Source organism: Adiantum capillus-veneris, chromosome 15, assembly GCF_014529385.1.
Source record: "Adiantum capillus-veneris isolate H3 chromosome 15, ASM1452938v2, whole genome shotgun sequence".
In the NCBI taxonomy this organism is placed as follows: domain Eukaryota; kingdom Viridiplantae; phylum Streptophyta; class Polypodiopsida; order Polypodiales; family Pteridaceae; genus Adiantum; species Adiantum capillus-veneris.
Window position 1 is genome coordinate 32,851,539 of NC_140945.1, and position 17,369 is coordinate 32,868,907.

The 17,369-nt window shown below is 44.6% G+C and overlaps 1 protein-coding gene across 2 annotated transcripts in view; it reads right to left on the reverse strand.

The window, feature by feature from the left end:
* Window positions 1-368: 368 nt before the first annotated feature.
* LOC147440501 (deSI-like protein At4g17486) overlaps window positions 369-17,369 on the reverse strand; it is a 35,028-nt gene continuing 18,027 nt past the window's right edge. For both annotated transcript variants that reach the window (XM_086530221.1, XM_086530220.1), the window contains 2 exons: window positions 1,745-2,032; window positions 369-1,116 (listed from right to left, as the gene is read on the reverse strand). In XM_086530221.1, the coding sequence (XP_086386347.1) occupies window positions 848-1,116; window positions 1,745-2,032 (557 nt within the window). In that variant the 3' untranslated portion in view covers window positions 369-847. The remainder of the gene's footprint in view (window positions 1,117-1,744; window positions 2,033-17,369) is intronic.

A 17,369-nucleotide genomic window follows, 5' to 3' on the forward strand; every position in this document is an offset into this window, starting at 1 on the left:
TGTGAAACACTTTCCAATGTATTCAAAACACTGATAAAGATAGCAGTATTTTGGTGCACTATTTGCATTAGCTCCTTTTGTTTGGGCAATCATCCAAATAATAGATTTTCAATATAACCCATCTCATTTCTAAAATCAAATTATCTTATGAAGAGGTGCCTAACAAACATCTCCTCTAAGCATAATCCTTAGACCTCCAAAAGCTTAATCACACATTCAATAAATCTAATGTATGGGGCTAGCACTTCTGGTAATGAAATTTCAGCAAGCAAATCCTAGTGATCTCTCTCTCTCTCTCTCTCTCTCTCTCTCTCTCTCTCTCTCTCTCTCTAACCACCACATAGCCAAGCATAAAAAAATCCCTCCTATCAAGCAAGGTACCATGCACGCTCAATAAAAAATGTTAAAGAGTTCAAAATAAAATGGGGCTTAATTTCTTCCCCTTTCCATCTATTAGCCATGCATCATGGACGACGACCCCAATAATAAGTATAATTGTAGAATTAGTATGTGGAGTGTCATATTGGCCAACTCCAAATAAGAAACAAAGGGATACTGATGCCATTTTTTCAAGCTGATGAGCAAGGTCCTCTACCAGAATGAATCAGACCTACAAGCTTAGGAACAGCATAATAAAGGCCTTCACAAATATACACATTGCTCCCATTTGTAACCTTTTGAGAGCCTGGAGCACTAATAATTCACAAGCTTTCCTCCAAGGACATCACTATGCATACATTTGACATACGCCCCACTTTCGACCGCACATAGTTGTTGGTGTCATCCCTCAAAGTGGCCTCTTCAAAAGCAATGGGTTTCATATCTCTTCGACAGCACTTCGCACAATTCAGAGTTCTTTGAAGCTTTCTCTTGAGAGACTCTTTGAGACATTATGAACTTTCCAATCCCGAAGGAAAATTCTCATCTTAGAATCTTTAAAGAGAGTATAGACGGACACAAGACGTTTCCTTTTGGATGGCACAATGGCCAAGGGGCTGGCCAAACGCCCTATTTCTTTTTGGATAAATTCTGCATCATTCTTATATGTATCATAATCCAATGTATGAATTCCATCATTTTGGATGGAACGAGGTATAAAGCAGCTGAGCAATGACCCTGCATTATGATAGTGCAACAAAACTAGTAAGCACCTTAATCACTTTGCTAATCACCTTGGATTTCTTTATTGCATTTAATTTATGTATGGATGCATACTACTATGTAACACCACCATAAAGTCCGAAGGAATTGGGAGAAGAGGAAAATGAAGGAGACAGAGCGAAAACGGCATTATATAATTACTTCCCAAAGAAAAGAAGGCAAACAGGTAAAAATTCATGAGGCAAATAAAAACTAGAACACGTGTCTCGGATTGCAATTGAGCTGCTTGAAAATTCAACAATGCCAGCTATGAGCAACAGAAAAGTAAATAATCCATTTTAGAGCAAAAATAGTGTAAAAATGCAAATAAATTTCTATAATTACCTCTTTGTTAAAGTAAATAAGAAGAATTGTGTATGGCTAGAATAATGATTTTTCCTGGACAAGGAGTTACAACTACCTTGAATAGAAGCTACATTTTTGAATGGCATCATACAGAATTCCAAAACCTTACCCCTCCAATCAATGCAACAGAAAAGACGGAAAGAAGAAATAACTTTAAATGCAGAGATATCCAGAACTAGACATTGCAATCAAAGCATGCAAGTTGTGGACACATCACGAGAGGTTTGACGAGCCGAACCTAATCTGGCAAGACGGTTTACCCATCCCGGTATGTGCACATTGACAAGTCGCATGCAGACATCGTCACAGAAGTGATTGCAGTTCTTAAAGAGTAGGTTGTACGAATCTCCGGTGTACTCGGATGTAATATCCTCCACAAACTCCCTAAACTTTTCAGGGCCCATCCACACAGTTCCCAATGTCACAGACTTTCGAAATATAAACCCTGGACACTGCCGTGGCTCCACTTCAAAGATTCCACTAGTGGGATACTCATGAGCACCATAAGCATATTCTGACCCATAAGCTGCAATTCAAAATACCATTTTAGTGGTGTTTGAAAGTTTAACATGTGTGCAACATATGACCTTACACAAATATGTTCACATGAACACACGATAAACAGACATGCCTACATGTATTCCCTTGTATATCTTTATAAAGTGATTCTCTTTAGAAGCTCTTCAAAATCTACTTGAGAAACTTTATGTACACAAAATTGCATTCTTAGGTACACAAAATCTACACAGAAACTTTATGTACACAAAATCTACACAGAAACTTTATGCCTCCTATTCCATAGCAGTTTAAACGAAAGCTTACTTTTCTGGCTGAAAACGCACTTCTCTCCACACAAATCAGAGGGTACGCCCAGGATGTTATCCTACTTGGTCATTCAAAACCTAGCTGACGTACTGAAGGGTTATGTCCCATTTCAAATACAACTTCTGTGCTTAGATGTCAATGCTTTCTTATGCAACTTACAAGCCTCCCAACACTCTTCTGTCCACACCCACAATACAAAGCGCAGCCACCTGTTGTAGGACCTAGGAATCCTGTACCCTAGCAATCCTGTACCCTAGCAGAGAGATAAGATGGAACCTATGACCTCATCAAAGTGAATGTTTGTGCTTGCACATCGTTTTTTGCTTGAGAGCCCCAGCCCCCGCCCCCCTTCTTCCCCCTTTTCAAAAGATCAGAATAAACCCTCTAGGCTCTTGTTTAGGTCCCTAAAGTAGAACATTTATACTGGTCCTCAAAGTGAGACTTCAAAAGTATTGAATACTACAGAAACTCATTTTATTAATTAAAAGTGTGGGTGAAACCAGCAAGTCACCTGACACCATGGTAAAAAGTGCAACAATACCACAAACTGAAACAGAAAACTTGAACTGAAACAGAACAAAAGAGACAAGAAACAGTGTTCCCCACTGAGAGTTATTGGCCCCTCCAACAGGCGCCCCTTCAGTACTTCTTTGTTTCTGTATCCAAGCTCTCAATTACAACTGCTCTTATAATCTGAGTCCTAATGGCACTCTGGCCCTCACTGTTTTAGGCACGTGGCCCCAAAAGCAACTCACATAATCGGTTAGTTTGACAAAGAGCTTAAAAGCACTAACAAGTCATGTGCTTTTAAGCACTTTGTTGAAGCAAGAAAGAATCTCCAGTACAAAAAATATGCCACATCCATACACCTGCCACGTCAACTGTTACATCAGCATGTTGGTATGCACCACTCAGCCCCAGTCCCACAAGTTGCGGCTCTGTTAGGATTCGGGCGTTGGATGCTAGCTCGGATCGGGTCTTCTCTGGTCAGATTCGGGTCTTCCCCCTTCCAATCAGGTACAGTAGTGACAACCCCCCCCCCCCCCCCCATATGCAAAGAAGATGAATCATCCTCAATTACACCTGTAAAACAAACATCTAAACTAAGAGACACTCATTCCATGCAGACATGCGATTGACCATCCTACACAAGACAACACATTCACAAAGCAAGCACTAGCACATATCCTAATCCACACCAGATTTTGGACGACAATCATCAATCACATTTACATCTTGGTCCTCACAAGACTTCAAATAAATCTATGCAACCATCACATCTTGATGACTAGATTCATCATCATCACCTCACCGATGAACAAAGACAAAAAGTTGCAAACCGTCACAAAGTGATGATGTGGCGTGCCCAATTGGAAGTGGAATGGCTGGGTGGACAAGAGGAACTGAAACCCGAAGAACTGAACCTAGAAATTATGGCCGAGGGGCCTATACTGAAGGGGGTTAGGGTTTTTAAATAAACCTAACCCGACCAAACTTATGGAGCACTGGCCAAGGGGCCTAAAACCCGAATATCAAAAACTTGACCTCTAGTTGCAAATCCCGTAAATCGCGTTGACAAGCTGATGTGGCAGATTTATACGGATTCCGTGATTCGCGCTGACATGCTAACGTGGCAGGTTGTACGGATTCTGCAAAAAGCGCTGGCAGATTTTGGGTTGTTTTCAAGTGAGCTTTTGAGGGCAGCTGCTTTTGGTTGCAAGTGCTTTTGGATGAGAACCTAGAAATTATGGCCGAGGGGCCTATACTGAAGGGGGTTAGGGTTTTTAAATAAACCCAACCCTACGAAACTTATGGAGCACTGGCCAAGGGGCCTAAAACCCGAATATTAAAAACTTGAACTCTAGTTGCAAATCCTGTAAATCGCGTTGACAAGCTGACGTGGAAGATTTATACGGATTCCGTGATTCGCGCTGACATGCTAATGTGGCAGGTTGTACGGATTCTGCAAAAAGCGCTGGCAGATTTTGGGTTGTTTTCAAGTGAGCTTTTGAGGGCAGCTGCTTTTGGTTGCAAGTGCTTTTGGATGAGAGCTTTTGGGGCTCTGCTTTTGAGCACCCCTTGTAAGTTAAAAGAGCCCTTTGGGCCACTCTTCCGTAGAGCATCTGAACACAGTCTCAGAGAGAGTTGGGCCCTTGGGAGCTGTATTTTGCGAAGTGAAATAATAAAGAAATACCGAAAGGGGCGCTAGTCTTTGGGGCCAGTGCGCCTTGGCTCGGAACCCCGCCATGTCGTGTAGACTCTCTCTCTCTCTCTCTCTCTCTCTCTCTCTCTCTCTCTCTCTCTCTCTCTCTCTCTCTCTCTCGCTAGTCAAGCTCAATGATTTTCTGTTCGTGTGTTGCTATTGATTTCTTGCTTGGAGTGTCCAAGCGTGTAAACTGGTCTCAGAGCTCAGAACAATTCTTCTTCTCCGAAGGATCCGATCCCTTCCGCAACACACATGGGTTCTCAGTGCGGAGAATCTGACAGAGACGACACCCCTCTGTGGGCAGAAGAAGAAAAGCTGAAACCCAGCATGGCAATTGAAGAAACCAACAAAGATTTAGGCAAATTTCCGATGGGAAAATTTGCCAAAGCTCTGAGTACAAATGTCAACTGCAAGTTGACACGTGTAAAAAGATTGATCAAGTACTCCAGAGACCCGAAATATGTGAAGCATCTGAAGAATTACCCGATTGACGAGATTCACTTGAGATGGAAAGAGGCCGTCGATTCTCCTCTCAAGGTGGTAAGGAAGTCGAAAGAAAAGTCGAGTGCAGAAAAGTGGAAACAGTACTAACCAAAAGAGTTGGACAGAGCTCTTGAAAAGAAGGTGAACCACTTAAGGAAAGGCTTAAAACAGTCGCAGAAGAAGAGGAAATCAACGGATTTCCCCGGTTATTTGGGCCGAAAGTTGCCTTTCAAGGTGGTAAGTAGATCCAAGAAGCGTGCTCGTTTTGAGGATGACCCACATTATTCTTCGCCTTTAGAGAGTTTCGACAGTTTGTTGTCTTCTAGTTCCAGAGGAAAAAGGCGGAAGAAGTGGAGAAAAAGCAAAAAAAGCAAGGAAAGCAAATTCTTGAAAAAGTCTAGAAGGCATGAGAAACCATCTAGCAATTCAGAGGAGGAGAGCTCGTCCTCTTCTGAGGGTGGGAAAAGGCACAAGCAGCCCAAGGAGTTCAAGGATGGGGGTCAAGCAATGAGTTTCGACACATTTTCAGGCTATCAGGACACCCATCAAGCCCGAGTTTATACAATAGTTTGACGTCGCCTTCTCATGAAGTTGGTTCTCGGAACGCTCCAAGGTGCGAAGGGCGGCATCTTACTCGAAAGGAAATGCACAGACATGGTGGTCTACTCTGTTGTTACGCAGAGAAGCACCTATGAAGTGGGTAGAATTCAAGAGAATTTTCACTTTTGCCCGGATAGAATATAAAGATGTCATTACGGCTTGGAATCATCTGAGAATGACTAAGAAAGACACATTGGATGACTATTGCCAGAGGTTTTAGGATACCTATTTGCTAGTGTCCTTGTTTCAGAGGGTCACTTTTGAGGGACCAGATTGAGCAGTTTTGTTGTGGATTGCCAAAAGAGATTCGACGGTAATGCCTGTAACATAAGTCTGACTCTATTTAGAGACTTATGGAACATGCCGGGCAAGGTTTTGGAATGCATGCCGGCTCATTGACTTATCCTACAAACAAGCCAGTGTCCACCTTAGTAGGGCAAGAGGCTTCCAGCGAAGAGAAAGAACCAAGGGAGCTGGATGAAAGTTCATCAAAGACTTCCGGAGAAACAAGGAAATCAGATGACAGTGCATCCGCGAGGGAACCGACCAATCAAATGAACCAGATGAAAGTTTACCACAAGATTCCGAAGAAGCAAGGGAATCGGATGATAGTGCATCCGAAGGTTTTGATGAAGAAAGGGAAACAACTGATGGTTCAGCACAAAATTCCAACGATTGAGATTGAGGTGCCTATGGACAGGGGAGGCCAACGGGACTACCAATAGGTCACATGGCACAAGAAAAGAACAAAAAGGTAAGCTAGGTCCATCGGATAATTTGGTCAAGGGTACTTTTTGGCCCTCGATGCAAAGTGGATGAAGGATGAGAACATTGCAAATTCTCTTCAAAAGAGAGCTACACCTTGAAGATTTTGGATTATTAACAGTGTCTATGTCAAAAGTTACCGATGAATCAACACGTTGAATCTGGTGCGGTGCAGACTGCACAAGAGGCAAGCCACTCCACTCCTTTGTCACAGATGGCGCCAGTCTTTGGGGCTAGTGCGTCTTGGCTCGGAACCTTGTTGTGCCGTGTCGACAACTCCTCTCTCTCTCTCTCTCTCTCTCTCTCTCTCTCTCTCTCTCATTTCATTAAGACGTTAATATATCATTTCATTTCATTTCATTTCTCTCTCCCTACAATGGATCAGGAGGTCAGCCCCAGCATTCACATACGGCCAGGAGAATGTGGAGTATACAGATGCGTACACTTACCTCGGAGTGGTTTTTAGTGGGCCAGCATTCTCATTGAGGAGGGCAGCAGAGACTAGACTGACCAGAGCCCATGCAGCATTGGGTAGATTGGAAAGGATGTGTTCACAGGTTCAATTTCAGGAGCCTCGGACGAAGCTCTGGCTCTTTGACACTCTGGTGGCTTTTGCATTGCTTTATGGAGCTGAGATTTGGGGACCTTCATTGGATCATCACGGGAGGACAGGCCGCAGTGATGGATGGGGGGACATGGAGAAGCCTCTGGTCTCTATGATCTCGCGGCTCATTAGAGCCAAGGCCTCAGTACCATGTGCTATTGTTCGAGCAGAGCTAGCGGCCCCCCCACTAGTGGTTGAGGCGCTCACCAGATCTGTCTCCTTCATACACCGCATGTGGGAACTTCCCAGAGACAGATATTCCCGCCTTGCACTTGAGTCATGCAGGGAGATACAGCATGCTGGTATGGGGAGATGACATCATGGTTTCAAGCGCATGGGTTCAGCATAGACAGATTGCCTCCCTTCCAGTACTCACTGGATGCACCCTCTCTGACTCTTACACAGTCTGAGATCACCAAGCTCATCCGCCAGGACTTGACTCAGCTAGACACCAGGAGGACATGGATACAGCTTACGGTTGATGGTTTTGTGGCGAGGCCCAGATACATGGACATGCACTTGTCTCATGGGATACGATGTGCTATCGGCTAGATACGCACATCTTCACACCAGCTGCGGATCGAGACTGGGAGATACAGCGGAGTACCAGCAGAGGCCAGGACATGCCCCCTGTGTGACATCGAGCCTGAGACAGAGTTGCACTACACATGCCACTGCCCCGTCTACTACGAGATACGAGGCCGCTTCCATTGCTTGTTCAGAGAGGTCTTTGGACTATTCTCCAGAGTCATGCAGTACGAGGATCAGAGATGCTTGGGTTTGTTTTTGCTCGAGCTACACAGACACAGAGAGAGCCTGATGAGAGGAGAGGCTAGCCAATCTCAAAGACAGATCACAGATTTCTTTAGAGCTGCCCACTGGACACCCGGAGGAGTTACTACCGCAGCAGAGCTCGTCGTCTCACACCAGAGGCACACTGATCGACCGAGCGACTGAGCTGGGGAGATTCAGACGCCCACGACTGCGGAGGACTACACAGCATCGGCGGAGGCTGCATCAGAGGATTCAGATCACTTTGGCTCGACATGCACGACGCCCGGTCAGACTACTGACCATGGAGGAGATTGATGAGATCCGCCAGCGCGACCGATGCTGGATCTCTTGTGATCTAGCTATCCCAGCTAGCTGCTTAGTTCACACCTAGTAGATTATGATTCCATAGTATTTTATTATGACATTTGTCATTTCATTTTTGGTCATCTTGTTACTCTGACTTTGTATCAGATCCACCACATTGTAACTTTCTGGTCTCATAGGTCACTTTGGCCTTTTGAAGACGTTAATATAACATTTCATTTCATTTCTCTCTCTCTCTCTCTCTCTCTCTCTCTCTCTCTCTCTCTCTCTCTCTCTCTCCATAGTATTTTATTTTGTCATTTTGTCATCTTGTTACTCTAACTTTGTATCAGATCCACCACATTGTAACTTTCTAGTCTCATAGGTCACTCTGGCCTTTTGAAGACGTTAATATAACATCTCATTTCATTTCTCTCTCTCTCTCTCTCTCTCTCTCTCTCTCTCTCTCTCTCTCTCTCCATAGTATTTTATTTTGTCATTTTGTCATCTTGTTACTCTGACTTTGTATCAAATCCACCACATTGTAACTTTCTGGTCTCATAGGTCACTCTGGCCTTTTGAAGACGTTAATATAACATTTCATTTCATTTCTCTCTCTCTCTCTCTCTCTCTCTCTCTCTCTCTCTCTCTCTCTCTCTCTCTCTCTCTCTCTCTCTCTCTCTCTCTCTCGTCAAGCTCAGTGATTTTGCAGTTTTTGTTCGTGTGTTGCTATTGATTTCTTGCTTGGATTGTCCAAGCTTGTAACACAGACATTCTATCTCATATACTCAAACATACAAACTGAAAGAATAAACATCTTCATTCAGACAATGAATTTCATTTCCGATCATTCATATCATGTGTACATATATACCTGTAAGCACCCCGTACTACTATAGAGTACTTATTTCTTATGTATTTACTTTGTAAAACTTGAAAAAAAAAAAAAAAAAAAAACACCAAAGAGAGTAGAGGGAGAATGATAGATGATTTTCGTGCTTTTGAGCACTTGTAAAAGTAACAATTGATCTTTAAGTTGCTTTTTGGGCCAATTGCCTAAAAGTTGAAGGGAGTAGAAGCCCCGATTGGAACACAAGAGGACGTCCAATTCTGAGCGCGGTTGCCCGCAAAATGCATCACAAATCACGGATCAGTGTACGGACTTGTTGACGTGGCATCATAATGAATATCTTGATGTGGCCTACTTTTTAGCTCTTGGGCGAGAGTTGATGAAAGCAATCGACTTTTTCCATACAGCTACAACGTCAGCAACTTCAGCTCAAATGGTGAACTGCCGTACAATCTACCACATGGCATGTCAGTCAGAGTTACCGGGGAACGCCCCCTAGCCCCCGTTCCGGCGTTCCGGGGGCCAGTTCCCTTCCCGAACGTTCCGAAACATTCCGGAACGTCTAACGTTCCAGGTGGCCAGTGCAAACCGGAATGGCCGTTCCGGAACGCCCCCGGAATGTTCCGGAATGCCCCTGGAACGGCCAACGGCTACAAACAAATTTGGCAAAAATTGGAAGAATTGAAGTAAATGTTTGGGCTTCTTTTTGAAGTGTGCAAGGCCTCAAGGACTCATAAAATGCACCCCCCTCCCCCTTCCTCTCCACAAGCTAATCCTCAAGGGTCAAGCTCTCTCCCTCTCACACTCTCAAGATCTCTCCCTCTCAAGACTCACTCTCTCAAGGCTCAAAGCTTCAAGCCTTCAAGCTCTCTTCCTCTCCCTCCCACTCTCTCAAATCTCTCCCTCTCCCTCTCACTCTCTCGAGTCTCTCCCTCTCATTCTCTCAAGCTCTCTCTCTCTCATCTTCATCTAGTCATAGCAAGGTTGAATGGTCTTCAAAACGAGTTTTTTGTGAGTATTAGAGTCAAAGCACTCTAATACTCCTTGTATTTAAACACAAGGAGCTAAAAAATGCACTATTTGGGTGTTTTTTAAGTTCCCGTTCCGGACCCCTAGGCGTTCCCCCGTTCCGCGGGGATCCCGTCGTCGTTCCCGTTCCGCGTTCCGGGTAACTATGATGTCAGTGCATTTTTCGGGAGCAGTCCATACAGCCAAGCCACGTCATCAACTGAATTCGCTAGTTGTTTTAGTGTGTGTGGGGGTGCTTTAGTTTTATTTTCTTTGGGTCACTTGGGCCCTATCGAACGGGGTCCCATAAGTTGGTAACACTTGGATAACAATTTACCCCACTCGGCGAGGATCTGTAGTTGGTGAGAGCTTCTGCTACTTCTACTGCTCTTAGGGTTTAGGCCCCTCAGCCGGATTTGCAAGTTGGCTAGGGTTGGGTTTGGGAAACCCCAACCCACCGAGTCTTCAGTGACTTGACACATCAACAGTTTGTAACATTCCCCCCTCTTGAAAGAAGGGTAATCGTCTACGATTACAGTATATTTGCAAAACAACTCAGGTTAGCTCAAAAATTTTCAAGGGTCACATCAGGGGACAATCAGTTTTCTCATTCCAGATCAGAGCTCTTGATATTCCGGTGTAGAAAAATCAGTCATCATACCCATACCGCGTTGATCTTGAACGAGTGTCTCGATGCACTAAAATTACATACCCAAGTAATCTCACTCAATTAGGAATATTCAGTGATTGGCACATCACAATGCAGCACAAATGCTCACATATGCATGTTACAAGACACAACGAACAACACCGCTAAGCACTCCTTCAAGACAGACGGCCTGTAGTATGAAGTTACTCAACAACTACCTCGTCACTCCCCCCGCAAATAACCTAAAAAGGTGCAGGCCATGAGCTCATAGGACCGATACAACCAAACGCTCCCCAACATCCCGTCTGTCGTTCGAAGGTTTTCTAACATACAACGAAACAGTCCCCAGACATCTTGTCTGCATTGTTCCGAGGTTTTCAAGCATACAACGAATGCTCCCCAGACATTCCGTGCGCGTCGTTCCGAGGTTCAAACAATATCAAACAGCATTTCTCACTACTACAAACTAGTATTAAAACAGAGTCAAGCAATTCAAATCGGCACCAAGACACGTTTAAAACAGATACAATCCATTTCAAACAAATTCCATACAGTAGCTCCACACAATTTTACAAACAAATTCTCAACAAATGTCAAAAAGTGTCTAGATCAAACATAAGAAGCATTCTCGATGTCAGTCGAGCTCGAAAGACGACTAGCTTTCCATCCTGAAACCTACACCAAAATTAGGGTTTGTTTCCTTCCAGAAGGTTGTAGCCGACCATAGCATGGTCTATAAGTTGTTGAATCGTCGAAATTGGCTTGGACAGACAATGTTCCCATAGTGGTGATGTCAATAGCAATCACACTAGGCCTCCAAGGTTATCGGTTCGAGAAGAGACACCTGATGAGAGTTGTCGGGAAATGTCAAATTGTTATGTGTTGGAGTTTTTGTGGCAAGCATTTCAAGATACCCCACTCTCCCAGAAGCTGCACTTCGAAGAAAGATGTCAAATGTCATGTAACTTCGGGAAAAAATTTTCTTGAAAGTTTGCCAAGTCCTTGGAGTATGCGGCTTGGTAGCTATAGACATCCACCATTGCATGGCACTACCTCTGAAAAAAGCAGTGGCTTGAAAGATCTTTGATTCTTTTGAGAAATCCCCCTTGGCATAGATGTTGTCAAACTGTTGCAGAAATTGTAAAGCTTTCCTTGGATCTCTCTCTCCCGAAAAGCGAGAAAATTTCTCGTGCAATTTGGAAGCACCATCTTGCTCTGTTTGCTCTCTGAAGGACTGGTGTGCTTTTAAAAAAGCACTCGACTAGAGCTCTGATACCACTATAACGGGAGGGCACCACGTGTAAAAAGAAAAGAACAGACGAGATAAACTTTTAGTGCTTCAAATAACACTGAACTGAAAGAGATGCACGACATACGAGACGGGGACTGGTGGAGTTCCGCCCCAAGAGAGCACTGACCCCAAACCGCGGCTATCATGGATACTTCAGAGTCAGCCACCATCGCTGATGTCATCGCCTGCATCAGCGCCCGTGTCATCACCTGCATCATCGCTGATGTCATCGCCTGTGTCATCGCCTATGTCACCAACTGCATCATCGCTGATGTCATCACCTATGTCATCGCCTGCATCATCGTTAGAAGATTCTAGAAGCTTGGAGGAGGTTTCGGAAGAATCTAGAAGTTTCTGGAAAGCTCTAGTGTCACGTGACACATCCAACCCTATGTATCCGTGGACAAGCTATAGCATGACGAGGGTTGAGTTCGGTCAAGTCAGTCTAGAATAGGAATTGATCTGGAGTCTGTTCGCAGACCGTGCATGACCAGACACATAGATTAGGTGCATATCCTCTAGTTGCACACAGCATGATCATCAGCATTGCCATCAGATTCCATCAGGAGCATTTTCCAATGCATTAAACCTATTTTCCCTATTTTTGACATTTTTCACTTATTTATTAAGTGACTTTTGTTGGGAACTAGGTAGGCAATTTTGCTAAGATAATATAAAAGCAAACCAGAGCTAGCACTTTCTGGTAGAAGAGGCAGCAGGAGCACTTGCTTAACGCGCACCTTCTCAGCAGGACCCCAATAGAGGAACCCTAGAGTTTTGCAGCAGGCAAGACTTAGCGTTTTCAGCAGAAGACAAATCAGCCAACGTTTTGCACTTGCAGTTTCCTGGCGACAGCAGTACCCAGATCAGCCCTGGCGTTTTTGCATTGCAGAGCACCCCGGCAACAGCAGGACAGCAGATCCCTAGCGTTTTTGCAGATCTTCGCGACGGAATCCCCACAAGCATCAGCGTTTTCAGTTTTCAGCAGTCAAAGTCCACAACAGAACCCCGAAACTCGCAGCTCTCACCTTCCCGCAGCAGTTCCTCGCCGCACGGTTAAATTCCGCAAGGTTTACAGATTCAGCCCGGAAAATGCAGATTTCAGCATCTCCGTTTTCAGCGCGTCGTCATCGACATCGTCACCGACATAGAGTCAGAATTCAGCAGATAAAGATTTGCAGATTTCAACCCTTAGCGTTTTCAGATTTCAGCCCGTCTCGTCGCCGTCCTCGTCGTCCTCGACATCGTCGGCAAGTCCAAGCATTGTAGAGATTTGTGCAATCAATAGTAGACCACTCTCGCCATAGAGAGTGGGGCCTTCGGAGGAGGGTTTGACAACATTCTAGTGTTGTATTCTTCTCTCTCTATCTCTCAATCTCAGCACCTTCATTCACAATGTTCACCACTTTGTTTGTGTCCATTGCACTCTCTCAGTAAAGGAACGGAAGGCAGAGCCTTCCGTAAGTAAAAGGAACCCCTGAGCACAGTTCGGAGCACTCATCTTGAGCAAAGTTCAATATTCATTCCATTGCACCTTACATTGGTATCAGAGCTTTGGCAGTGTTCGGTATCACTCAAGGAAAGAACCACAAGAACCACAGAATGTTTTTTTGCTTGTTGAGGTCGCACGTAACCCAAGACCTCTTGGGCGTGTCAATTCCTAATCGTGTTTTTGAAGAGTGATAGGAAACCCAAGAAAGAAGGGCTGTCTAGCCTCCCCCTGTGCCTCTTTTCACTCATTGAGAGCGGACCATGCACTTAGCGGCCGGCCAATCGAAGTGAGGTGGAAAAAAGCAACCTTGGTGTGAGCGCAAGGCCGCCAAGGGGTGCGCCCGCGGAAAGGAGCAGAACTCGGGTGAAGAGAAGATCCTTCTCTAACACAGATTGCAAGCGAAAGAAGAACCTCAAGAACTCAAGAACCCAAGAACCACAAGACCCCCAAGAACTCAAGAACCCAAGAACCTCAAGACCTCCAAGAACCCCAAGAACCCAACACCCACAAGAACCCAAGTTCCTCGTGAACTTAAGAACCCAAGACTTCAGTGGATGGTCATCACCCGAAGCGGCATGGATACTTCGCATGGAGGTGATGAGCATGAGGGTGGTGAAGAAGAATTTTCCCCACCAAGAGGTTTTTCTGACCCTCCCCCTTCCCCATCTACGCCAAGGATTGCACTAACTCCTATGGAGGCTTTGGAGCAGATGTTTATGGACAGGAAGTTAGAACGCAAAGCAAGGAAGTTAGAAAGTGAAGAAAGAAAAGCAGAAATACAGCGTGAACACGAAGAAAGAATGGCAGCCATAGAGCATGAGCACAACGAAAGAAAAGCCGTCTAGTTCCGATTCTTTTCTCAAGTGCAGGCACAGATGCAAGAGATTCGGAAAAAGGAGACTCTCTCAGTCTCTTCTTCTCCAAAGCATGACACACAAGATTTGCATGATTATGATAAGCATGATGATTTGAATGACAATGATAAGCATGATGATTTGAATGATAATGACAAGCATGAAGAATTGCATGACAATGACAAGCATGATGATTAGCATGATCAAGATGTGATTTCTCACAAGCATGATGATTAGCATGATCAAGATGTGATTTCTCACAAGCATGATGATTTGCATGAAGATGATTTGCATGAAGATGATGTAATTGTTCACAAGGATGATGTGTTAGTTGATACTTTCTCTAGTGAAGCTAACCTCGTTGCAGATTCGACCAATCACAAAGAATTGATCTTGGCTTTCGAGTCGAGGTCCACAGCACACCCCCCCCCCCCCCCCGGCAGATTCGATCAAACACGACGAATTGATCTTGGCTCTCGAGCCTAGGTCCAAAGAACCCTTACAGGAAGTACTATGTGTTCGAATGATTACATGATCAAGATGTGATTTCTCACAAGCATGATGATTTGCATGAAGATGATGTAATTGTTCACAAGGATGATGTGTTAGTTGATACTTTCTCAAGTGAAGCTAACCTCGTTGCAGATTCGATCAATCACGAAGAATTGATCTTGGCTTTCAAGTCAGGGTCCACAGCATCCCCCAGGCAAATTCGATCAAACACGACAAACTGATCTTGGCTCTCGAGCCTAGGTCCAAAGAACCCTTACAGCAAGTACTATGTGTTCGAATGATTAGTCAGCACGCATTGTTTGAGTGTTTCATTCGTGATGGTTTCCTGTATTTTTGAAACCGGCCCATAGGGCGGTAGGCGTTGGCTTTCAACTTTAAACACGCACACAGAGCACTTTGCAAAGGTAACTTGCAACAGGGATTAACACTTAATCACACACACGGCTCGCAAGCCAGAATGCTCTGAGCAGACGCCGACAACCTGTAGGCCTCAAAATTGGCGCCCCTTTCGGTATTTCTTTATTCTTTAGGAGGGTAAATTACAAAGAAGAGTCTTGGGAATCCTTTATCTATATCGAGCTAGATACCACCTGTTTTGGCCAAATTTCGGCAGCATAACAACCCCAAAACTTGCGCGAAACCAATTCCCCTACTGGAACTCTCTTCCACTGGCATAAACCCTCTGATTCCTGCCTAAAAACAGTAAATTCAGCACGCTGTATTTACTGGTTTTTGCCTTGTTTTCAGCCCCAAACAGTCCCCTAACTGTCCTCTGCCAGTGGGGAACGATTCCCAATGGTTCTCGCATCCGTATGGTTGAAAAACAGTCAATTTACAGCGCATACACAGCGCTGAAAACGCACCTGTAAGGTGAGGTTATGACCCTCACCAGTGTCTGCTTTGGAGTAGTAGTTAGCTACCCCTGTTCCTGCTCAAGGAGACTCTTGCCTCAGCACAAAAGCATGAAACCACACTGTTGTACATCAGTCAAATGAAGAGCCCTCTTGGGGGGCTTCACATAACTGCACGTAGGGGAGAGAGAGAGAGCAGTGTGTTGTGTGCAGGGCATCACTTCTAGCACCACACTGTACATGAGAGGGAAAGAAAGCACTCCGTAGCTCTTAACCTGTGAGACAGGTTCTCAATGAAGTATCCCCCCCCAGCATAAATCGAGTGCCCCCTCTTCTGCCCTTGACCTGTAATGCATCTGTGAACAAATAGATGCAAAAGGGGAAGGATTTCCATGGCTTCCAGAACCTGCGTATCGCTGAAAACGCAGCAAAACAGCCCTGTAAACGCATCTGATGCCTTCCAATGCTGAAAATGAGCTCCTTGGTTCTAGATAAAGTCATGGGAAGCTCAAAAATGGAGAGAAATGGCTGAAAATCACAGTTATCAGCCTCCAAAAAGTCAGTTACGAGTTCTGTTCTCCCAGACTTGGTAAATTGACCAAAAAGTGTCACTTGGCACTCATACATGCAATTTCCCCACATTGGGCTTCCAGCTTAAAAATCTCTCAACTGGTGCATCAGTTGACTTTGCAGCAGAGTAATAAAATGTTCCCCTGGTCATATCGAAGGTAATGACGCGAACACATTTCACGGCCCAAAATAGCAGTTCCCTAATTTTTAGGAGATGCTTCCGTTGGGCTCCCACTGGTCATCTGACCATCTATCCTCATTGGGACCGCATCCAAAAGTGCAATGTGGCCCAACTGTCGAATACTTTCTGTTGGTGATACCACCTTGACTTTATGCCTTTATTGAGTTCACTTCCTAGTATCCACCAACTTGCTAAGTGCGACGGGGGAACCTACATGATCTTGCATTGAGCCTAGACATCCTCTTACTATACGAATTCCAGTGCTGACCAACTTCCCGTCTGCGGGTGAAACTACCGTTCACCTTGGCCATACAATGTCCGACCATTTGCAAGTTCAAAAAGAGGGTCTCAAAAATAAAACAAAAATCATTGAAAAGAAACCAACAACTAAGGTTAGCAATTGTCACGTCCTCGTGACAATTTTAGTCAGCATCTTTATGTGATCCCTTTTCCTAGGCATGACATCTTGTACGTTGAGCACGTTTCACTCATGAATGAACACAGATGTATGCGTATTACTCATGAAAAGCTGAAAAGTATGCATTCAAGGAAGTCACATTTCATGTCTCTTCCTTGACACGACACAGTCATAGAAAGAGCACAAGCAAGTATGAGCACCAAGCATGGGCATTTCCATTGTGAATTGCCACAGCTAATTGATTTAGATCAGCAAGACAAGAGTCGATCTCATTATTTGCATGTGTGTGGTGAACGGTTTGGCACTCCGTCTATTTGTTCATCTACATTGCATGCACAGTCTTTAAAGAAGACTAGATTTTTTCTTGTCACTTTATGTGGAATGGGTATGTTCATGTTTTTGTGTTGGAAGTGGTTTCAGGAATTTTCAGCCTCGGAGATTCTTGAAGAAGGTAGACGCATGACTATGAACGAAGTCGAAGCATCGAAGGAGCCACAGAAGACTTTGTGTCGCTTTCGGCGTGGCCCAAAGAAGCAAGCGTTGCTGACCTTTATGAAGTTCAAGTATCGCACGTTTCACGCATCAAAGTGGGCCAGCGAAGAGTCCTTTCCAGGATTCCAGACCTT